We start from the raw sequence: 25,663 nt of genomic DNA on the forward strand, positions 1-25,663 counted from the left end.
ATTAATGCACGCAAGAAGTACCTGAGGAGTACACTAGCTCTTTCACGCAGTTTGGGAATAATTACTGGTTTCTCAAGGCACTTTCCAATCTTCTCACCTGAAAAGGAGCTCTGATAAACAAGGCAGAGCTAGGCTCCAGAAGTGACATGGGATTATGGAGACATCTACAGAGAATATCTAAGACCAGGACACTGAGACATACAACATTTTCACAGTCATTGGGATCAAATGGATATTCATGGCTGTACTTAGGCACTGCTGCTATTTCTTGCTTTGCCATTGCATTAATTATCCCTTGAAATGGTAGTAAAAAGGTGTTTTAAAAGTTTGCTTATATTGGAGGAGGTACGTATGGTTTACTGGAAATATCATGTACGTGCATAACAATGGAGAACTGAACCATAGGCAATATTCCTTTTGCATTAAATATTTAAGTACGTGTGTGTGTGTGTTTACAATAAAGTTCTTTTGCAATTTGTTGCAGAACCCCAGACTGGATTTCAGATTGCCTTTAAAATGTTGGATACAGATGGCAATGAACAAGTTGAAAAGAAAGAATTCTTTAAGGTATGTGTATTTATATGCATATTAATTTTAAAGCATTTAAATAGTTCCATGGGTTATATTTGCTGAATGAAGATTCCTTAAAATCTTCAAGCCTATTTTTCAGTCCAATCTATGATCACATACTTACTAAAATACTTTATATGAAAGGAGCACATACCAAAGCATTGCTATAGAAGTACTTCTTCCATTTGAATCCACTTTTATAAATGTTACATTTGATTTGTATCTAAAAATCTGTAACTGGGAGGGTTGGTGTACATCCCTTAATCCCATGAGCTGATTTAAATAATCATATGGAAAAGTCTTTTATTTTCTAAATATTTTGCATAATTGTTTAAACTCACCATCCTCTCTTGGTTTTTATTAATTTTGTTTGCTGTTGCACAGGTTTTTTACCAATTCACACTTTGGAGAGTAACAGCACGTTTTCTCATATTTTGTATAAAATATGGGGGAGAAAGGCAGGTGGTTAAAAAATTAAGAAAATCATGCTCTGATGTTTTAAAGAAGAATAGGCTTAATTATATAGCTTATTTAACTTTTCGGTATTTAACAGGAGACTGTTAAATACTTCTTGTCAAAAGTCAAATGTAAAATTAACAAACACCGTTTTTAATAGACTTCCTCAGCTTAATTCAGATCCTTCATTTGTAGTGGAGGTGACTAGAGAGGCAATTTTCTAAGAACCTGAAATGGCTACTACAATGCAAATTATTTTCCATCACTAGGATAAAGTTAAAGACAGTCGTTAATGCAACAACTCTAGCGAACCATGGAATCTAAAACTTATAAAGATGCACCTGTTGATAGAGAAATAACCAAAAATTTATTTATGTGTACTTTCATAGCCTTAAACTCTGAATTATAATGATACAATAGCTGTTAGTGTGTGTTTTGCACTGATAGCCATTTTTTCAGTGAATTGTCTCTTAGCAAGATTACAATTGATGAGTCATACTTAAATATATTTTATAATATTTTAAAAATACTCTTTGACTTAGTAGTACTATTTGAAAATAATACTTGAAATTAGACCATTTCCCAAGACAGTGTTCCCCTAACTGAGCCTGCAGATACCCTGCACTCATTTGTGGCTACACAAAATCTTTCAAGCTTGAAGAATTTGCTCCGTTAAAATGTTAGTTATTCTGCTGATTAAAAAGAAATCAAATTCTAACTAAAACCTTTATTTTTAACCTACTAAACCTCATACAAGCCTAGTGAATTATATTCAAGCCAGTCTATTTTTAACTTCTGCTTCATCCATGTTTCAGTGGTAAACGTTCACAATACAAGAGACATTTCAGTATTAGCGTCTAGAATCACAGGAATCTGTATTTTTGAGGTGGGCATCTGCAAGGATTGTTACTTTGCCCTGCAGCTCCAAGGTGAAGAAGACATGGTACAAATGGCATGTTCACAGATGTTAGTTGCCATCCTTTAATCAGCCCCTGCCAGAGTGAAAAGAATTGTTTCTCAGAGCCATATTATCTGCATCTTTGTGAGGACAGTAAGATAATTGTGTGAACTCTGCACTTCCAAGACATTCACATGAGACTTGGTGAGGGGGATTTCCAGACATGTGCACATAATAACCCATGCATATTAATCTGAGACCTCCCATCAAGAATAAGGCTACCAAAGATCCCAAAATCCCCAGCAAGTGAGGAATTTCCCTAACTCTGTCCTGACAAAAGATTTCTAAGTAAAATTAATGACAGTTCAAAACTATTGGGAAGGGAGGTAGGGTAACTCTGATGCTACATGCAAGAGCTATGTGATTTAGACTTTGTAAATAGACTGTCTTTATACACTTGTCCTGGACAGCAGATACCACAAAAAACTTGTAGAGGTTCATCTAGGGCTGAATGAACCAATACCTGACACAGTCAGCAGTTGTGATGGTTTGGTACAGAACACCTCTGCAGTCCTAGAACATCCACAAGCACCAACTTTTCTTAAACAGCTGGAAGATGCAAAGTCACTTTTTTTTTTTTTTTTGACTGCCAGCTCTTGTCTTCTTCAGAAAAGATTACTTCTTAGTATGTCTTTACTAAAGAGGCATCAGTTGTGCATAATAGGTCTCATTATCTTTGAATTAGCCGGTATCTTCCAGTGATGAACAGATATAAATATGAAATACAGATAAATGCTACATGGAGCAGTTGAGTATTAGAGTCCTTTTCTCAAGAGCAGAATTCTTCTCCCTCTGTAAGTAAGTAGTTGCTGCTGGAACTACTGGAAATAGTTTCAAGCACTGTAGGAATTTCCATACAATGTAAGAAAACAGTAAACTAAATCTTCCAGAACACTTATGAAAAAAAATTACACTGTGTGTCTGTGGTCTTTAGTAGTCTCTGCAGATTTTTTAAGAGTCATTTCAAAATAAAATCCAAAGGAAAAAATCACATTTTCTGTTGTTTGGAAACTATTTGCAGTTGTATTTCTTGTGTGTGAGCAAAAGATGGATTTTTTGGGGGTAAGAAAAAATGTAATTTTTCAGTGAGAATATGGACAAGCAGTTGTGTTTTTATCCAGAGCTACTGCTATTTTGCCATGAAGAAATTCATAATGCATTTACTGTACTATTCAATTGTTCTGTAAGTGATCAAAACCAAAAAGAATTTGGAGAAACTTGGAAGAACTGGTACTGTTTAATTGTCTTGTTACAGTATTTATTTTGATAAATACTATCAAGGCATGCCATTTAAAAATAATAATGGAGAGTAACTATCCTGAGGAACTCAAAAACTGAGACTATAAAAAAGACAGAACAGGTGAATTAGTCAAAATTTGAAGGCCAAGGGAAGATCTTTGGCAACACGAACAGTTACATTTTTTTCCTACTCACTACTTACAAGCCCATATTGCTTCTCTGAACAACATAACAAAAAAAGGAAAAAAATAAAGCCCTAAGAAGAGATTTGAAAACCCCACAAAATAATAGCTATGCAAATTTGGTCATGGATTTTTTTTCCCAGTTTTAATGGGCAGGGTGAGGAATCACTCAGAAATGTTTGAGAAGCAAACCAGCAGCTTTGAAAACCCTGAGCTTTAAAAGCATCTTTCCTGAAGTCTCCAAATCCAGAGTGCTCGGTGTAAGTCCATATCTATACCTGAAATGTAATCAGCCCCTTGTTCTTTCATTTGTGCTGTCCTTTTGAGGATTCATGCAAATGTCTGTGAAAGGTAGGTATACCTTGTGCTATGTTAAATCACTCATTCTTGTGGCAGTGTTGACCTCCCAAGCTACAATACAGTCAAAGAAACCTTGCAACTGATGCATACTTGAGGTGCTGCATATTAATGCACTTTATTACCTTAAAGCTCTACTTGGGAAAGTGAAAGTCATGTTTTTAAATGTGAGTCATTTCAGTACTTCTAAAACTCTTCTTAGCTAACATGTTCAAGATTAATTTATTTGTGGAGGGGAAACTCAAACCACATTCTGCTTAATGCCAGTTCTGAAAATACATTTGCTTATTTAATTAAATTATTCTTTGTTGTTAGTTGTATAGTACCTCATTTGAACAGGTATGTTTTTCATGTACAGAAGATCATGTCTGTAGCAGAACTATGTAAAGCTGTCCAGGAGGACAGCATGCACAGGATGATTTTTATTTCCTGAATGACCCTTGATGTTATACCCCTGAGTTTCAAAATCTTACTGAGTGTATGCTAAGCTTCTAGTGCAAGAAAATCTCTAAAAATAGACTATTGGGTTGCAAGAGAGAGATTCATATTCTCTGCTCGGCTATTTTAACCACAGTAGATAAGACATTCCTGGGAAAAAGTGTGTCTGAATAGCAAAATATCCTTAGGTATGCAAATATTTTGTCATGACTAGAGAACCTCTTATAATTAAGAAAAGGTGAAATTAATGCAAGTTTCTGGAAAAAGAGACTCTTGTAAGACCAGATTTGTAATTTTCCTGTGTTTTTTTCATGTTTTAACAAATACAGCTACAGAGAATCATTGGGAAGGAAGATGATTTGAAAACAGCTGGAGATGAAACAGTATTTCAGGTATGAAACAGAGATACATTTTTCTTTACAAAACCATTGTCCTTTTTCCTGTGAACTTTGTTATTTTTTTCAGAGTTTTTAGGTAAGTATATAAGCATCAGTATATAAGTATCAGTACTTTCTAACTGGGAAATAAAAATCTTTATAATTTCTGAATCTCCTGATGAAATGTATGCAATTAATGTATTTTATTACTGTGTAGTCACTCTGTTATTTAGTTTCTGTAAGCCTGTTTCAAAGTAACTGTCTTACATTTATGAAAAACTCAGAAAAAACTCTGTATCGCCATATGAGGAAAGGTGGCTTTCCAAATAGAAATTGATACCTTAAATTTACTTAAGTCCTGCTGTTGCAGTAATATCAGCTTATTCTGAGTTGGTTTTAGACGTAATTGCTGTTATTGAGGTGGCAAAGGCAAGGATCACTTTAGTTAGGTCCATTTCCAGAAAGAAATGGCTTAGATGCAGACCAGAAGACGAAACAATCTTTGAGTATGATCTTCCAACTGGATTAGAAGTTTCACTGGATTGCAGACCATTAGCAATCTTCCAACTGGATTAGAAGTTTCACTGGATTGCAGACCATTAGCAATCTTCCAACTGGATTAGAAGTTTCACTGGATTGCAGACCATTAGCAAATGGCAAATACAGTTAGTCAGTGAAAGGAGCGGGTAAATTCCTGCTCTGTTCTGGCTGTTTTCCCGTGACTCCTGCCAGTGTAACCTACCTTCTTCCCCAAGTGGAGTCTTTTCTAGCTGCCATCTCTTCTTGAGTCTGTAGTTAGCACAGAAACAAGATATTCTGTAGCCTGGATGAGATTGAATGAGGTTGAGAACAGAGAGGGGGAAGTCCTGAGCATACTGAAGACACCTCAGAAGAATCTGAGGAACCGGGGCGAAGGAGGGGGAGAATACAGATGGATTATCTCCAGCTATTACTATAAGGTGCTGCTTGCATCAGCAACACTACTTTTGTTGCATGCTTAAATTGCATGGTGTAGCTGAAGGATATTCTTCTCACCGCAAACTTGCTTTCAGTTGTAAACTGAAAATGGGTAATTAGGCATGGGGCAGCGACTGCTCATGTTGGAAGCATTCAATAAGAAATTTATACAGGGCTCTGCTTTATAAACTTATCATGCATCATCAGTTTCTACAAAGAGTTGGTCCAGTTCGTGTTCTTTACTTTTTCACCTGCCTGGGGAAAAAATGGAAGTGGCAGCATTGCTAATACCTTTAGTATTTACTAGGCATAAACAAAAACTGTCTTCTGATGCATGAAGGATCTGCTTCCTCAATATGCATCCAGAGTTCAGTTAAAAATTGACTAACAACCGTCTCCTTTCTTGAATCTTTTCATCAGTCACCAGATTAAAATAGCTAGGATTAATAGGGTTGTCTGCTCCTCAAAACTAATTTCAGTTGGGACTTAACTGCCATGACAGTGAAAGAAAAAGTATCTTTATTCTGCATGAATGCACAGCTATAGTATAAAATTTCCAGAGAACCTTTGATACAGTTGGACAGATTTAGTTATAAACACATAAGCTTATTGGGAGTGAATTAAATACTTGAGCCCCAAATGTCTCTATTTTGTTTTTTGCCTTGCTTCAAATTTCATCTTCAGAATTCTCCATTCAGAAAAATCTGAACTTACTGTAACCAGAAAATATTATTTAATACGGTTTCTTAGCAGATTACAAATGGAATTATAGTCTGTTCAAAAGAAGAATTAAATAGCTTTGGGGAGTACAGTTATCTTGAAATTCTTCTGGTCTCTATATTTCTACCTGGCAAAGTCCAAATTATCACTTTTCTTCTAATTTTTATTTTCTTTTCTGTCTCTCACAAAAGAAGTTGATTTTCTTTATAAGCAGTGAATCTGACTATGCAATGTAGTTGGTGCATATGTTTTTACCTGTTGGTTTTAATAACTATGGCAGTCATAGTATTGATTTCAAGCAAAGCAGATAAAGCATAAAAATATGGTTTTTAAATTGACTATGTTCTTTGAAAGCTGAGATACTGCAATGGAAGTTTGGTGTTTGGGATAGTTCTTTATTTCCACAACACTTTCACAATTTGCATATGAGTTTGCTGGTTTTTCAAAGTAATCCCAGTCTCTGATACCAGATAGAAAATGTCACTGACTTAGGAAAATAAGGTATAAATGGTAGTCTGCAATTTTATTTAGCCACCAGGTATATCCAGATATGTTCCCTGTCCAGTGTGTAGACAGAGGTCCCAGTCATTCATTTACTGTATGGAAATACCACTTAATACTAATTGAGATACTGTATTAGCAAAAGATAATGCAGTTCATTTGCTGTGCTCCCAGGGTGCTTGTATCTCTGCCTCTTTTACTGAGACTTTGATTTACACATCTAAAATTCAAAATTTCACCACTTAGTAGTGGCCTTTGAATAGGATTGCAGTGGACTTCGTTATCCAGATAAATATATCTCAATTGAGGGATTGTCTTTTTCCAATATTATAATTTACGCTGGAAGAAAAGCCAAAAAACCTGCCCAGGCTTAACTGGCCCAGTCTTTTGGGAAGTTTCTTGCTGACTTTTGCAGAGCAGGCAATCTGATTTACTCATAGCACAGGCATGCACGCGCGCAGTGAAGGAGAGGTGCAGGCAGACTTACAAGACTGGCAACCTGGTTCTTTCTAACTAGACTGGAGAAAATGGTGCAGAAGTCGACAGAGGCAGTGACTGTGTCACCTCACCCATCTTCCTATCAGCCAAAGGAAATGCTGCACCTGGCTCCCTAGTACAACTGTTCCGCTTCACATGAGAGATCCAGCTGAGCATTTGACCATGCTTCACAGAAGAGGAGAGGCAGACTCCTTGCCTGCAAGTGGTATAGAGTGTTATAGGAAAGTGCGCGAGCTAGAAGAGTTTGATGTATTTTGAAAAAGGTGTTGCGCAGTGAACAGCACTCCTTGCTTTTGTATTAATGCCCTGAGTCCCTTAAAAGGATACTCCTCTAATAGCAATAAAAGCATTAGCGTTCTGGTAGTGAAAACAATGCTAATGGTTGCAGATATCTACTGTACAGCCCAGTCATCTAGATGAGGGACTTTGCTCTTGGGCCCTTCAATTTAGATTAATGAGTTATCAAGTATTTTCAATACCTCTAATTTAATACGCTTTGTGTAATGGCCAAACTTAGAAGTTAATTTTAGCTGTTGTTAGGAAGGGAATAACAATACAGAATGTTCTATATTTGTTCTTAAAATGGAATTCATGTTGGGAAATAATAAGTGCATTGTCTCATTTCCAAATGATTAAGCATATGCTTCTGGATTCCATAATGAACACATTTTTGTACAAAGTACCTCATTTACTTTTTTTTTTTTAAACATTTAACTAGTACTTGGGGACACAGCTATTAATCTCTTAGAAAACTTTTGAACTAAAATTCAGTCTAACTACAAGCAGCATACTTTTAGACCCACACATGGATATTTTCCTATTGATTGTGTATCAGTTGTTTTAACCTGTCTACTTTTCTTTCTTCATTATTCATTCATACATCTATCACCAATTCGCTGGTCAGCACAAGGTTTTACACTTGGACCTTCAGCCATTGCAGCGCTGCAATGCGTCTCCTCAGCCACAGAGGCTGTGCGGGCCATCATAACTGCCCATCTGCTCCCTAGATTTCCTAATTAATTTAAAGTTTTCTACTCACAGCTTTAAAGTCTGTAAAGCCCTGGGCCCAGAACAACTAAAGACTGCGTAAACTGAAGGGAGGAAGATGGTGGTTGACAGCTATGCTCTTCTGGTGCAGTAATACTCTGTAACAGAGGTGCAGCATGTCTGTGCAGCACATTGAATTTTGCCAGAATCTGGTCCAAGACTAAAAATTAATATCTCTCCCCAAAAGAGTGTGTCATTAATCTTGTTGCCTCTCGGTTCATATAGAATACACATTTTTTTCTTGATCTGTCTTCTCCAGCATAAATGTGTACGTTTTGTATCAGCAGATTTAACACTGAATTCTGTTGAAAAACTTTTAGATACTTGAAACCAAGGAGTATTGTAATGTTCCTGCATGCTTTAGAGGAAGCTCTCCAGGCAGGTAAACCCCATAAAGAACCAAGCTGTGTGGCATCAAAATATTAAGCTATTAAAAAACTGCTGGGTCATTGTTTACCTCACAGACAAGGAAATTATTTCCACATGATCTGATGACGTTATAACCTCAAGAGAGACAAAGAAACGTGCTTTCTGACATCTTCCTAGGTACCTATTTTGCTCGTACATTGAATCTGGCTTGGACAGCAAAAGTCTCTCCCCCGAAGAATTCATCTGGAAGCCCACTGTGGTCACAGTAACATTGGTCTCCATTGCGCAGATGTGTGAGGCAAGGCTACCCCTTTAGTCTCTGCTACTTAACCTAGTCTGAAGCGCTTTAAGTTATATGGCTAGAGAAGCCAGATAGCAGTGTGAGCTCCTCACAGGCCAGGGAAAATGGACAATGTGGCTTTTCACTAACAGCTCTAGTCCTTGATTCAAAACAGTAAGAATCTGGTCATAATCTCTGAAGGCTACCTAGTGCATTTGCTTGTAAAATGAATTGGAATAAACTGGAAATGGTGCACGTAAGCATGCTCACTTGGCATTTTATGATAACTGAAACTCGGGATGGCAGCCTGAACGTGGGCTGCCTGGGGACGTGTTTGGACAGCAGGGTGGGGGAATTGGACACAGTCCGTCAGGAGTGGGTTTTAGCGCCGAGAGCAAGGAGGTTCATGCATGCTGAGCGTGGGTGTGCTCTGCCTTTGAGGCCAAGTCCACGTTAATCGAAAGAGCGTGCTTCACTGAATGTTATACCTCCTGAGGGGGGTCCTTGTTACAGATTCTCTACTTTTTACAGAAATTAGTATTTTTAAAGTATGATGTGACAGAGAGGCAGGGCCTGAATTCTTGTGAGGGGCTGTCCCCAACTGTGTACAGAAGCTGCTTTTCCCAGCTGCCGGCAGTGTACTGGGTCAGGCAGCCTCAGGCTTCGCAGTGCAACAGTGCCATTCCCTGACTGCTTGATGCAGCAGGATTTGCTCCCTCTCAACCTGCTGGCAACAAGACTAGTTTCAACCTGTTCAACCTATTTTTTTCATAAAGCATCTCCTACAATGGTCTGCTCCCAGGTTAGCTTTAGCCCACTTGGCTGGAAAGTGTTTTTATTCTGTACCTCCTCATGAACTAAGGCAGAACCGTGGGTGATGCATGGAAAGCTGAGGACATCGATTAAGTTACATCATCTTCCTTGCTAAAGGCACTAACGGTACAGCATAGCAATTCCATGGCATTAATTGTTGTTAAAAAACAACTAATCCTTAGGTAGTGGGAATGCTGGATGTTGTTGAATGCTGGATATAAGCTGTTTATTGCTTAGAACACACTCCATCAGATTTCTTCTCAGATATTGTCTGTTATACCCTCTGTAGAAAAAAAATAGGCACAGTTTACCCTGTCTGTATCAGACCCAATGTATTCTTGAATCCTGCCTTGTAAGAAAGTGCCTTGCAAAACATTAAAAACTTCAGTATGGACTTACATGATTAAAGCTGATTCATCATAAAATGATACATTGTTCATTCTGGTGTCCAGTTGAGGCTGTCTGGGCTTCGCCAAAAAAGACCGCTTTTGGAGATCTGGATCTCCTGGTCTCACTAGCTTGCCTGTTCACAGTTCTTTTGACTAGCTGTACCCAGCAGGATTAATTTCATAATGGATACATCTTTTAAACCTTCTTCCCAGAACTGAGTAGTAGGATATATCCCAACATCTTGGAGACTCTCCAAATGACAGAAGGGTTGATGCTCTTGAGCAGTATTTGAGGCTAGGCTGCTTAGATTGAAGTCTACATTGCCTTCAGGGATAGGAGCATAGCATGATGAATTGACTGACCTAGCAGATGAAAAACAAAGAGCATTTCAGAGAAGTGGACTCAGAAAAATTTGCAAAGATTTAGTCTTACGTTTGGAAAAATTTGGGACATCACTAGCAGGCAGAAACTAAGATACTGTTCTCCTTGACCCTCCTCTCTTCTGGCCCTGTTCGTCATCTATTCACTCTCCTTCAATCTTAACCAAAAAAAATTTAAATCCAAAATAAGTATTATTTTTGCAATTTCTGTTGAAACAAGACATTGCACAGCAAATACCATCTCCCAGGAAGCAAGTAAGAGAACAAGGAATGTATTACAGATTTGAATTATGATGAATGCTTTCCAGTCATGCCTCAGGCAAATTCTGCAATGAAGGGTGGTAAGAATCTAGAGACAGTAAGTCTATTAACATTTCAGATGAGTTTTGAAAATCAGTTAGGTACATTATTCTGAAAATCCTGTCTCACTGTGCGATAAGTTTCTTCTCAGTGGCACTTGTTGGTACTTGCTGCAGTATCAGGTCCTGAATGTCAAAAGCTCAGTGAGGAGCTACAGGATTAGGTAGGTCTGTGCCCGTGACTCAGTGTTTGCAGCATCAGGCTTCTATGTTAACAGTGTCTGTGTAATGTAATAAGGAAATAAATGTTGTGTTATCTGATCTTGCTTAAAAAGGAATAATTGCATAATTCAGCAGTTCATGGTGCTTTTGAAAAGCATATGAGGTGCTAACATTACTCTAGGAACATAAGCTTATCTTCGTAATATGTACACACATATTCATTAGTTCATATAGACTGCTGTGGCATCAGAGCTTGGTCTTTGGGATTCTTTGTGTGAACCAACTGTCCCAGGAACATGTCCGAGCTTCCCAGTTGAGATACATGTCCCTGCCCCATCCCATGCTTGTATGAAGATGAGACTCAGAACATCACCATCCCTTCCCCACTCTGTGCTTCAGCTTTTTGTAAAGTACACAGCCCAATAGGGTGCTGTGCTGTACCCTCCCCAGGCTGAAGCCACCAGATACACCAGAATACAAACTTTCACTCAATTTAGATAGTAGCTCTGTGACTCAAAGCTACCAGTCTGGTCCTTTTTACAGCTCCAGGATTAGGTTACCATTTCATTCTCATTGCCAAGACAGACATTCCAAACATAAGTTATTCTTTTACCTAAGCTCAGGAGGGTGAGGTGTTGGAAATATTAATAGAGCTCTCATTATCTTCTAACAAAGATTTGTCATGTCAGTACTAATTTATACAGTTCAGCAGCAAAAGCTCCTAATGATTCTGTGGACAAAAAGGAATTATGTACTAACATGTACTTTAATTTAATAGCATTAACTCTAGGAAAAGCAATTTTTTTGAAATTTTACCCTTAAGCTGTAGCCTCTGTGGTCTGCTATTGCATATTCTGTTTTAAAGAAATGTACTGTTTTGTAGTTTTAAAATACATTTAACTCTCAGTAACATAGTGTTTGGACATCTGCCAATTCCACTTTGGAATTTCAACTGATAAAGAGGGTAGCCAACAAATAGGTGCATAGTTGTTATAAATCCAGGGATAGGCTTTGTCATCTTAGATAAGATGAGATAGGTACTGTTTGTATGTCATCCTCTAGCTTATAACTAGAGAAACATGAATAGAAGAAAAAAACCTTTTTCTGTCACAGACTTAGTTTTTAAAAGGTTCTTTTAAACCTCACTTTTCAGTTTGTTTTCAATACAACACTGATTTTAATATGGAGTAATTAAATTGGAAGCCTTAAACTGAGTAATCATGAGTTCAGTTTTAAAAATTGTATCGGCAAATTTATTTCTTGCATTTTTCAAGTCTTTTAAACATGTAAGCAAAAAATAAAAAAGCAGATTAGAATCTCACTGCAGTGAGAAATATGTGGATTCTTCTCTGTTTCTTCTTAGAAAACTGCATTCTGACATAAGTAGTTTGGGTTTGAATTTCAAATAAGCATACAAGAATGTTTGACTTTTGACTTTCAAAAAAGCATGTACCAATGTTTATGCATCAGTCTTCACAGTAATCTGAAGTGTTTAAACTTTAGAAGGATGGATCTTGTGGGTATTTAAATATTCTTTGCCTGCAGTTAAATGATAAAGTTCAGTAAGTACAGTTTGCATATAGCTTGAAAAGCTTTTTCTCTAGGTTCACTCATACATAACCTGTATCACTGGCATTTAGTGAATTTTAGCTTGCAGTAGAAATGAGGAATGTTACCTCTTTAACTATAAAATAACTGTGTCACATATGCAGTAAGCATGAAGCACACAGTGGACTAATGGGACTTGTTATTGATGATGCTGAAAGCTAAATAACTATTAGTATTAAATCTTATGAATAGACTTTTGTCTTTCATCTTACCTCTTCAACCAGATAAAAGACACAGAGGCTATTTAGATGTCATAAGAATAGTTTGTTGAAATCCCTCCGGACTCACAAAAAAAAAAAAAACTCTCTTCATGTTGCTTAGTGTTTTGTTGCGTTCAAAGAAATGCCAGTATGCTAGTGCTGAAAGAAGAATAGAACAGAAATTCAGCATTCTGTGTGGCTTTAGGCTTTTTAAAGATGCTGTTGAGTTGGAATAATGTGCATCCTTTTTCTGCAGAAATCTCGTAATCAGATTTTAAAAAATATATAGAAAAGTCACTAACGTTGAAAATTTGCAAGAAGCCTTGTAAGCCCATATTATAGTAGAGCACTTTGAATGTTTGTGTTTTTCTAGTTTTGTTTCTTAGACTATCATGAATGTTTTTAAATGGCTGTATCAAATTAGAAATATCTGACTAAAAACTTTTTTACAAAGATACTAACTTTATGTAAAGCCTCTGTTCACCTAAGCATAAAAGTTTTTAAAGATTTAATTAGCAACCTTCTCAGTTCTAATAACAAAATACACTGAAGGTGGTTGTAAATTGTACTCATCTTTCATACAGAATATTTAGAAGCAGAACATATAATACACTGTTACCAGTTGATGTGAAAGAATTATTCAGTTCTGAGATCCTGTGTGATGGCTTTGGGAACAGTAATTAAATTGCAAGTATCTCTTGTGAAATTCTAGTTAAAATAAATATTTTCAGATTTCCGGTGAATATATATTGATAATCATACAATGCATAATAATTAATCATACATTTTTTTGTTTTATAGGGAGCGGAACTGGAAAGGTCTGGTGTTAATACCATGTTGCTGGTACATTTCTTTGGAAAAGAAGGAAAGGAAAAACTTCGCTATTCTGAGTTTTTCAGGTATTTTTTTCAGCTAGGCAAGCCTAACAGCAGCCAGTCCTGTTCCTACCCCCTCGACTTTGCACCAACACTGGCATTAATCTGACCTCACACTGAGCTGATTCAGAAAGTTAAGCAGGTAATCAAGCAGATTATTCATGATGTTGCCTGTTTAATTTTTAGTTTAGCTCCTTGAGTCTGCTGTCTGCAGGAGGAGTTGAGCACCATGGTAACTCCAAAGCAGCAATGGGCCTGGAGGCTGTGAGGATTGAGACTACCATTCTTGGCAGCTGTGTGATAGCATACCTTTAGACAATATGATTCATGAGTTATTTTTCTTTTTCTTGATCAAATCACCAAAAAAGTGACTGCTAATCAGTTAAAGCTTTTCTGAGCTGACACCCCCCCCCTTCCCATTACAACTGTCATGGTAGGCTACAGGCAACTTCTCTGCTTGTTTCAAATTCCAGCTTCTGCTGAAACTTTACCTGTGGCTTTTCCTTTACCCTTTGAACTACTTTTGCAATGGGACTACACAGATATTTTGTGGCATTTACGTCAGAACTGAGAATTAAGTCGTGGCAAACACCGCATCAGACTGAAACTGCAGTGGAATACCAAGTGTCCACTACTCCTGGAAATGTAGCGTTGTATACTTGTCTATTTCACTGTAAGCTTTGCAAAGTCAGAAGTTAATAGAAAGTTCTAAGACTGGTGTAGGGAATTGTTCAGTTTATGTGTCATATACATGTCAGGAAGATGGTGTAGTCCTTGTCTACATCAGAGTAGGAAGTTCTGCTGTGGTTGCTTTCAACTTGAAAACCCAACTGGGTATCAGCTGTCAGTGTTTTAATTGGATGAGATCCTTTTTTCCAATGTTTCTTTCAGTCAGTAATGATGACCACCATCTACACAGCATCACAACTTAACTGGTTAAAACTCTGTTACTTGGGAGATCAATTTCTCCTGTTAGTGTGAACTCCAGAGACATCTTGCAATGTGAACTTGGGCCCAGAATCCAAATGCATAGTCTTTCTTTGAGGTAAATGGAAGTTAAGTGCCTAAATGCCTGTGTGAATCTTGACACGTGTCTTGTAGCACATCAAGAAAAGATTGTCTACATCAGTACTACCTTTTCTACAAAAATAATCAGTCAGTAACAGACTGCAAAAATAAATTTGAATAATATGTTTTACTTAAATTTATGTTCAGAAGCAGGGGAATCTGTGTCAGCCCTCTTAAAAATGAATGTTGTTGCAATCAGTAGAGGTTTGGGGAAAGCCAGAGTAGAAAAGGAAGTGGCAATTTTTCTAACACTAAAAAGTGTTTGGCTCCACTGGCTCTGGCACACACTGGTCTTCAAATAAACAAAACTTCTCTTTTGAAGACATCGACTCAATAAGAATCTAAGCGACTAAAATAAGTTTAAGAAGCCTCCAGCTTCCTTTTCTATAAATACCATAGATCCTCTCAATGAAACAAAAAGCAGAGAGCACCGGTAAAAGGTTGTGCTTGCATATACAGTGTAAACTGAAAAGCCTCAGGTTTTAGATAAAATCCTGCATTGACCCAATGAGGCATGACATTGATGAAACTATGTACCTACTACATTCAGAACGCATAGGTTAAAGACCTTTGCCTACCACACAGAGGCCTGTAATCAAAATCAAACTCCCACATCTTGCTCTTAAAATTTGTGTGATAAGCGTAAGGTTTAATGCAGGTAATTTTTCAACAGTGGCAGTTACGTTTCGTAGAGCTGGAATGTGCCTCTTTATCACTGCATAGACACTCCATCTCAGTTGTAACGTGACAGTGAAGTTTGTTTAACATGCAGAAAGGTGAATAAAAGGATCACTGTCTTCTTAACCTGTGTGAAGATATCACCTTTCACATGATTTTATTTGCAAGTAAATCAAGCACATCATTTCTGGGTTCCTATTGTTCAGAGAAAATGTGATTTCTATCTGATGGCCTCTCATAACATTTTACCTTACGCGGGAAGCTATTGTTGGCTGTTTGATCAAAATGCCATGCTGTTTTTACAAGAGATGACTGATGAGCTGTACAGACATAGATCATTGTCAAAAGCAGAAAATAATGATGTCAAATGCTTTTATCATTTTCCAAGTTCTTGCCTAGAAAGCTTTTCCATTGATCAGTGTAGTACCTAGTAGAAAGTAGGGGTGATTAGGTTTGATTAGGACACACTAAAACTTGTCACATTAGTTAAATACACAGATACTGCTGTGCTGTAGAGTCCTTGAAACTAAAAAAAAAAAAAAAAAGGCAGGAATGCATGCTTTCATTGTGAAATTTCATTGTACTTACATGGGAATTCAGAAAGCTGAGACTAGTGTTCTCACCTCATTACATATATTTTCCTCATGCTTCCTCCTTTTCAGTTTGGCTGACGTTAAAAAAAATCCTTTTGTAAGTGTGCAACCATCTGTATCTGCATGTACACCAGTGATGTCTGACCCTTAGCCCACAGTCAAAACATTGAAAACATGTTGGACAGCCACAGTCAATATATCAGGGCAATTAATTTGCCTTGTTTGCCTTTCTCTGCATTCAGATGGCACACAGAAAACAGAAACCATCTACATCTCTTCAGGCAATGTGGAGCTGATGTAAGCCAGCTCTTGTGCCTCCCTTCCTACTACCCTGAACACAGGAGGCACACTTGATTATAGGGAGGGAAAATGGTTAAGCATGCTGTGCTCCATCTATCTCCACCTGGTGCATGGTTCTTTGGAAATCATAGGTAGGCGATACACACAAGGACAATCCTCAGGCTGTTTTACACTGGACATGAGGAATGAGACCATGAAACAGAATACCAGATCACTTTTCAACCTTTCTTAGGCTGCTGGGAGCATGAAAGTAAAGTAGTAACCTTTTCATAGGTATTTTGTGACACCAGTCAAGCTCTTTTCTCACTATCCTCCAGAACATAGTCAAAACAGCAACCAAAGCTGCTCCTTTTCATTCGCTGCTGAGCAGCGATGGTGGGACTCCCGCTTCGTTCTGCAGGGACTGCTTAGAAGTAGTGGAAGCAATCCAGGAAGCACACCATCCTATGTCTTTCCCGTAGTAACAAGAAGGTTTCAGAGATCTTAAGGTAGGACTCAAGGAACACATGTTCAGCTCCAGACAGCTACATGATTTCTTGCCAGTTGTATTGTCCTTAACATAAGGACAGTATGATAATTATTAATAATAATTCACAACTTCAAAAGAGACAGTTTGTTTCTCTGGTAAAAGGAAATTTAAATCTGAATTATTCTGGAGTATGTTCATGTATATCACTAGTAAATGTGGTACCTCCTGGTCAAATGCAGCTGGAATTATTATTCTCCTGTATCAGTTTAAGAAAACATGAAACAATATGCAGCAAACCTAAAATCATGTAACAAAGAAGTGTGAATTTAATAGAAGCCGTAACCAGGTGAGACTTTCTTCTCAGAAGACCTGAACAAATTTCTGTTTCAGATGACCACCACTCAGTTTTACACCTCAACACTAATGTCATCTTCTAATACCAGCCCCCATTTTATAGAATGTCAGATTGCAAACATGAAGTCAGAAGTTCTTTGGGATTCCAGGCTTTTTTTTTCTTATGCATAGCAGTTTCCCCTGATTTTTGAGACATAAATAGTTTTTGGTCTTTTCTTTCAAAAAAGTGTTTCACTTGTGCTTTAATTTCCACCTATATTGTATGTACTATTTTTTATTCTAAGTAGAAAACTATTTAGGTTTCTAGATATAGCAAATATGTTCTTGACAGCCACTGGTTTTTTTTTTTCCCTGAAAAACTCCCTTACTGATCTTGTTTAAGTATGTCTAATCCCAAATAAAAGAGGAGACAGTAATTCACTCCCTAAACAGTTTACGACTGCTGTTATTTTTTTTCTGTAATCTGTCCCCAAGCAAGCTTAAATCTCTCGCAATCTCCTTAAAGGGGAAAAAAAAAATGTGCAGAGAGTATGGAAAGAATATTGAAAAATCTTTCCGATTGTTGGTTTTTTTTTTTTCCTGGGATGACTTACAAAAAAAGTACTTCCCAGTATGGTTAAACAATGGGCATCTTTTAATCATATAAGGAAAATTAACCTTTCAAACCCAGTTTATGGCATTAGCTGATCTGATTTGTTGCTTCCAAATTTCTCATCAGTTAAAGAATTTTGCACCAGAAATATCCTTTAATCATGGTTTCTTTTTTATTTTCTGCTTTAGCTTGAAGGTCACAAATTGCATAACCATACACAAAACATGCCTTTTTCCTACCTGTCCTGTTTCTTCCCTTCAGTATTTTGAATTCCTTGGTACATTTCATTTGAAACCTTTCATTTAAGAAACCAGAATGATCTGGGCTGAACCACACTGCTAGTGCTGATATTTGTCTGGTGCTGTTCTGTGTTTGTGCCAATGCATGGATGCAGGATCTCTATCAGGTAGCATTGTCAACCAGTAGTGCTTTTGCTGTGATGATAGCTTGTGCACTTTCAGTGATTTTCATCTAGGGGTTTGGAATTGCTTTGCAGAAATAGGATATGATTGCCTCCTTATCAGTCTCTGTACTTACACTTGTATCTATGTGTGTGTGTGTATATATAGATCCCTAATACATGTAGAGATTACATCTCATGCAACCAGGATCATACAGTGAGGAAGTGGAGATGGGAACAAAATCTGGCTTTGTGATTGTATAGTCCTATCATAACTGAATCTGAATATTAATAATGAATATATAAATCAAAGGGGGGTTTGCCTGTAATTCTGAAAATGGTGAGATTGATTAACTGTCTCACCAATTGCAAAACTGAATTTACAAGCATAGATCTAATTGTTCTCTAAAGGTGGTCACGCCCTTATTGTATTTTCTATATTCTATTATGAAAGTCAGATTTGCAAAAAGGCAACCTTGCAGCTGGTTTGCAACAGTCCTTTGGTGTAGAGATCGTTATCAAGTTTTCAAAAGGACTTCAGTGTCCAAAGCAGAGCCGAAGCAGAGCACAAATGCCAGGGTGGTATATCCACCACTATCTTTGTTGTTAAGTTTCCTTCCTATAAATCAGTGCAACAACAACTAGTCAGTTCTCTATTAGCATATTAAAGCTATCTATGCAGACTTTCAGTTCAGGTCAGGAGGTATAGGAAGGAAAACTTTCCCTAACCTTTCCTTTTGTGTTTCATTCTACTGCCTTGTGTTCCTAGCACTTCACTGCAACATTTCAGATTGGAGGGGGAATAGCTGCATTCCTGAGGTCTCCCCATTTTTATTACATTTTCACTTCTATTAAAGCTGAGTTGCCAAAAAGTCTTGAGAGACTCCCTCTTTCTATAGATCTGTAAAGCACATTACAAAATGCGGGATAAATCCTGATAAGGTTTCTGGATGCTGTTGTAACACGATAATGAATTTGGCTATTGGCCTTCAACGTGGGTGTTTTAGAGAGTGTGGATAAAACAGGCTATCTTAAAGAAAGTACTGTCTGTTCCCAGCCTTTTCCGCATCTCATAAATTTATGATTTACCTTTCCTTTTTGTTATTTGTAAACTTAGGGCTTGCTTTTATTCTCAAGCTACTATAGCATAAGAGTATTCCCAGTGTAATTATTTTTGAGTTGTAGAGCACATCTACAATCAGAATCCTGTTCCTGTATTTGAATTATCGCTCCCTTCAAAGTCCCTGGCCAAGCTCCCACTGACTTTGGGAGAGCAGGAATTTCCTTCCTATGCTTGTTTTTCCTAATACCTGAAGAAATTTTTTAAGGAATTTCCAGCTGAAATGCATCACACCGTGATCCAGAAGGTACAAAAACAAGTATCCCTAGTGATGTCTTGGCATTTAAGTATCAGGTTTTACTTTCAAACTAGAAAGTTATTTTTAATAACTTTTAATAACTTTCACTTAAAAAAAACCTCATTAGAATTTTTAACTCTCACATCTGGGAATAAGAGTGACCTAGAATGCTGATGCGATGATTCATAGTATTTTGATTTTTGTAATATGGGAGACTATCACATATAAATTTTAAATTGCATATTTCAGCTGCTGCTCCAAGTATTATTTGGTACAGCAGGAAATCTTCCCACTCTGGCCTGCCAGGAGCAAGCTTACAAGTTGAACTGAAATATCCATTAATTTTTTTGTACCTAAATAAGTAATTCCTGCTCCCCTCCCTAATCTGTGCAGTGCAGCAAGATGCACAGCTCTTGTGCCACAGGAAGGGTGCAGTGTTATTGCCCCAAAGCAACTGGAGAGGGCAAGAACCTAGGCCCGAGAAAAGGCAGCAGAAAACCCACAGTGCAGCTGCGGAAATATAATGCTTCATTTGCTGTCTGACTAGAAAGAGGGTGCAGAAGCAAGAAGACATTAAAAATGCCACAACCAAAGCCTTCACTTTCCTCTTTGGCTTTGCTGCACCTTTCAGCTGGCTGATGTGTGTGGCTAGGTGTGCCACCTGCTCCTTCCTCAGCATGTAGAAATGCATGGTCTTTCAGCTGTCCTGCCTTTATTGGGTAGGGATAGAGGGCAGGTCACTGAGGGTTTTCTGCTTAAGGAAGTGCAATATTTAGAAAAGATGGAAGAATACGCAGTTTGTCATCACCTATGGCTACTGACCAGTACAGCAAATGACAGAGCATTAGCTCCCAAAGATAATTAACTCATACTTTCAATAACAGACCTTAAGTCTGTTGCAAAAGGTGTCCACCTTTCATAGATTAAAAGCCAACAAAATAAAACACATGGTGTCTTGTTTCCCTACATCCATGTTTTAGGCATATTTCTGAAAGCGACCTCATTTTTAGCAGCTTTTCCTCCCCCAGACCAGATGTAACATGGGTTGGAAACGACAGTCAAAGATGCAGTTAGTGTTCTGCATGGTCTCTGCTATGACTTCCAGCCAAGCACAAGCCACACATCCCAGATACCATCTACTCCTTGCCATTGATGGACACTCCCAAAATTCAGCCAGGTGGCTGTAGTCAGTCTCTGCTGGACTGACTCCATGCCTGGTCTACGTGCCTGGTCCATGCCATCCTCTTCCCCTGCATCTTGACCCCCTTTCCCAGGATCCAGGGAGGCTCTTGCAGATGGTGCAGCAGGACTGCTTCTGCCAGCCCATGCTGGCCAGTCTCCCCAGCACATGCTGGCTGCTGGGCTGTCCAGAGGCAGCAGTCGCCTCACGAGTTACAAGGACAGGAGCTGCAGCTGCAGAGCCAGGTCTTAAGGTGGACTGTGGAGGAAGATATCTGAGGGTTTGACTACACTGTGGAAGGCTTGTAACCCCCTTTACTGGACCAGAAGAATGCCCATAAAAATATAAGAGCATATCATACCCCTCCTCAGTATTACCCTAATAAAACTCTAGCCTGAAACTTAAAATCAGTTCCACTGTCAGGCTTTCATTTACCTGCATGTCCTGAGCCATGAAGTATTTGTTGGCCCTTTATTTGCATGTGCAGCTCTAATTATTAGAGAAAAAAATACAAGAGAGCTTATGCTGCAACAGCAGTCCTCAGCTAACCCCTTATAGGCTTCACAGAGCTTCGAGCTATTAATTGTCCAAGTGATCTCATTAAAGAACTAAAGATAGCTGTGCAGACTAAAATGCCATAATTTCAGGGGAAAGAATTCAAACCCAGTGAGGCTGTGCAAACACTGATGAGCAAATGAGCCTCTACTGATATTTGCTACGTAGACCCTTAGCTGTCCATGGAAGCTTCCCACAGAATCTCTCCCAACTGAGCTCTGAGCAAGCTGAAGTTTGCTCTTCTAAAATCTAGAACCTTTGTCTTAGTACTAACCTTCAGCGTGCTCAGCAGGATCCCAAACTCCACAATATTGTGATCACTGCAACCAAGGCTATCACTACCCAAGATATTACAAAGCAGGTTTTCTTGTGTGTGAGAAGCAAGTCCAGCAGTGCCTCATTCCTGGTTGGCACATCTAACATTTGTATGAGGACGCAGTCCTCTACGCATTCCAGGAACTTGATGGATAACGTGAGCTGCTGTATTGTTCTTCCAACAAATGTCTGGGTAGTTGAAATCACCCATAAGAACCATGTTCTGTGGACCCAAAGCTTGCTTAAGTGACCCAAATATTGCTTCATTGGCCTTATTGTCTTGATTTGGAGGTTGGTAGCAGATGCCTACTGTAAGATCCCCCTTGAAGATGACCCCTCTGATCTTGACCCAGAGGCGTTTGATAGGGCTTCCACAATTGCCGTAGTTGACTTCTGTAAATTCAAGGTTCTCCATGACATAGAGCACAACTCCTCCTCCTCCTCTTCTTCCCTGCCTGTCTTTATGAAACAACTTCTAGCCATCCATCGCAGCCCTCCAGTCATGTCAGTTGTACCACCATGTGTCAGTTATTCCTATGATATCATAACTTTCTGGCAGTTCCTTCTGTTTGTTCCCCAGGCTGCATGCATTGGTATGTGTACACTTGAAGTGGTTGGTCTTCTGGTTCTCATCTTGGGAGGCAGCTAAGGAACATTTGTTGCTGTTCTGGTTGGCCTGGCTTATTCCCCAGTTGGTTGCAGTGGCGTGAGCATTGCCACTTCAGACCCCACCCCCCAAGTCCTTCGGTTTAAAGCCCGCCTCACCAAGTTGGCCAGCCTGCTGCCAAAGATTCCCTTGCCTCTTCTAGACAGGTAGATCCCATCCCTCCCTAACAGGCTACAGTTATTGAAGAATGTCCCATAAAAGCCAAAACCCTGACGATGGTACCGGCCACGAAGCCAGAAGTTGATTTGCATTATACGTCTATTTCTGGCTGCACCCTTTCTTGTAACTGGTAAAATGGAAGAAAAGCTAACTTGGGCACCAATACTTTTCACTTGCACCCCCAGGGCTTTGTGGTCTTCCTTGATTCTACCCAGGTTCCGGCTTGCGGTGTCATTCATGCCCACATGAAAGAGCAGCAATGGATAGTAGTCTGTGCTCTTGACAAGTTGGTGGCACCCTCTCAGCAACGCCTCGGACCTTAGCTCCTGGAAGGCAGCATACCTCTTGGGACTCCCTGCCAGGATGGCAGATGGGCGCCTTAGTGCCCCTTAACAGAGTCACCCCCTATGAGCACTCATCATTTCTTTTTGCAGTATCCGTTGTGTGCTGCTGGTACAGTTTCTCCTTGCAGACCTTGCTCATGGGTGTCTGCAGCTGTTAAAGTTTCATATATGGTTTTGGTTGTAATGCTGGAGAATGGGGGACTGAAGCAGAGCCCTGCTTTTGTGTGTCTCCAAGGTCCAAGGTGCCTCATTCTCTGTGCTGTCTGCCACAGGAGCATGGCTCTGAAACCATTTATCTATTTCTGTCTCAGCCCCTCTAATAGTGTGCAGCCTTTTAACTGTTTCCCGAAACTCGGCCACTTGACACAACAGGTCATCAATCTGTGTGCATCTTTTGTGGGTACTTACCTTTTCTCCCTACAAGGGTCCGGGCACTCCTTGCAACCTACCATCTGTACTGAAGTCTCCTTCCTTACCAGTTCCACCTGGGTGGAAGCATCAGATATCTCAGGGGCTTTCTCTGTAGAAACCCTGGTTTTAACTCCGAGGCGAGTGCCCATCATTACAGCAGAGACCCAGAGCACTTCCCTGGGCTGTGGGCCTACAAACAGGGTGCACAGCCCTTCTCACACGCCCATCTGCACCAACTGCTGTGCCCTGTTGATCCCAGCTCCTGGTGGGGCTCTCTGCTCTTCCTTGGGTTTCCCTGGCTCCCCTGTACACCTCTACCTAGCGCTCCGCCACAGAACCTCGCCAACTGAGTATTTCATTCTCTCCTGTCAATAATTCTGCAACTCAGTAAAGTTCTTTTGAAGTACTAAAGGGGTTCTGGCAAGCATCACTGTGTTTTAGCCTTTATTTATATTTAAAAATTATCACTTTTTGGATTGTCTCATTTCTGGGTTGCCCTCAGTTGTAAAATAGATCGCACAGTATTGTCTTTTGCTTTCTTGAAATTCATATCAGGCCAGAAAAAATTATAATGGCCGCGTAGATCAAACTGGGGAAACTCAAAACTGCAACTCTGCTTACAGTTCTAGCTCTGTACGTGCAGGCTGTTAACTTGCTTCTCGTGCTACTTTTTTTTTTTGTCTTTCTAAAAGAATGGGTGTCTCCTAAAAACCTTGATGTTCACCCCTTCCTTTTTCAGACAGCTCTCTTCGTACCTTCCCAAACACCTGCAACATCATTTTCTGTGCTCTTCCAAACTTTCTACATGTCAATTGTAATCCTCTCTAATCCATCCTCTAGTGACTGCAGAGCTGATTTTGCCAACCCCCTCTTTGCAGTTGTAATCTTTGAGGCTTTTAGTCATCTTTTCCTGCAGTGATGATTTCAAGTTTCCTCTTTTCTTTCACCTTTGTGATTATTGGGGCCTCATCTTTCTAGGCACTTTACAACCTTGTCATTCCTCTCTTATTAATATGAAATTTAATAAATCATGTGTCAGGCCTTTAGCTACCATGTCTTTTTTCATTCATTCATTGTAATACTGCCTTACCAATCACTTTATCTCATTATCTGCACATTTTTAGACATTAGTAAAAACAATATGCCAAGTGTATCTGTAAATTATCTTAGCAGCAGCCATCTATGAATGCAGACTTAGAGAGCACCCTACTGGTGTCATTATTGAAATGCAGCCATGGAAACGAATCTGCACACACAGGTAAAATTAAACCAGTGATACTTTAAGCAATTATGTCAATAGAATCTGTGATTAAGAGTTAGTGTCTACTGCATTTGATAGCTAAGGTAGTAGTAGTGATACAGTGATGCAAGTATCAACTGTTGGCTAATATCTGTTTACGCTTAGATTCATGGAAAATCTGCAAACGGAAGTCCAAGAAATGGAATTCATAAAGTTTTCAAAGGGTTTGAATGTCATGAGAAAAGAAGATTTTGCAGAATGGTTGCTATACTTCACCAATGAGCAAAACAATGAAATTTACTGGCAGAATGTGAAGGACAGAATTGAGGCAGGAGAGGTTGGTACATAAAGCATGCTTTTTCTTCCTCATTTGTATGTACGGGTTTTCATTTGAATATGAGTATCTAATAATGTAACTAGTTTCCAAGTGAATTATTGCAGCTTTTGAATTTTATGCAAATAAGAACAACGATAATTTCCCAACTGAGAAATACAAATATTGATGATGAGTAATCAATCATACCTAAACACTAGGTCCCACCAAATTTACTGAAATAGATTTACTGGGGTTTGAATGTATTATTTATTATATATAATCTGAATTCTGTGATACTGTAGAATATCAGTTTGGAAGAATTCAAGACCTTTTGCAAGTTTACAAACAACCTGGAAGACTTTTCTATTGCCATGCAAATGTTTACTGTAGCCAATCGTCCTGTTAAACGGGGTAAGTACTGCACAACTTTCACATGTATTCTTTTTTTAAAAAGAAAAAATGCATTTTTGTTACACAATTCATGTAAATAAGTTATCCCAAAGTAGCACTATGAAGTCCAAAAAAGTATACTGCTCTTTATTCTGAATTAATTCTATTTCATGAAAAAATAGTAATATAAAGTTCCCAAAATGTTTTGATTTGTAAGTTCTAATGTGCTATCATACGCTGGACCGCTCACAACAGACTAAACCATAGAATCACAGAATGGTTTGGGTTGAAAGGGACTTTTAAAGATCATCTAGTCCAACCCCCCACTGCCATGGGCAGGGACATCTTTCAGTAGTTGCTCAAAGCCCCATCCAACCTGACCTTGAACACTTCCAGTGATGGGGCATCCACAACTTCTCTGGGCAACCTGTTCCAGTGTCCCACCACCTTCACTGTAAAAAGTTTCTTCCTTATGTCCAGTCTAAATCTACTCTCTTTCAGTTTGAAACCATTTTGACTTGTCCTGTCACTACAGGCC

General features: G+C 38.8%; 1 protein-coding gene across 1 annotated transcript in view; it reads left to right on the plus strand.

The window, feature by feature from the left end:
• Positions 1-25,663, plus strand: part of MICU2 (mitochondrial calcium uptake 2) — a gene marked incomplete at its 5' end in the record, with an annotated part of 150,874 nt that overhangs the window by 118,504 nt on the left and 6,707 nt on the right. The window contains 5 exons of the mRNA XM_075720594.1: positions 485-567; positions 4,530-4,592; positions 13,663-13,760; positions 24,585-24,756; positions 25,038-25,146. Of these exons, the coding sequence (XP_075576709.1) occupies positions 485-567; positions 4,530-4,592; positions 13,663-13,760; positions 24,585-24,756; positions 25,038-25,146 (525 nt within the window). The remainder of the gene's footprint in view (positions 1-484; positions 568-4,529; positions 4,593-13,662; positions 13,761-24,584; positions 24,757-25,037; positions 25,147-25,663) is intronic.

Source organism: Pelecanus crispus, chromosome 1 (genome assembly GCF_030463565.1).
Source record: "Pelecanus crispus isolate bPelCri1 chromosome 1, bPelCri1.pri, whole genome shotgun sequence".
Taxonomy (NCBI): domain Eukaryota; kingdom Metazoa; phylum Chordata; class Aves; order Pelecaniformes; family Pelecanidae; genus Pelecanus; species Pelecanus crispus.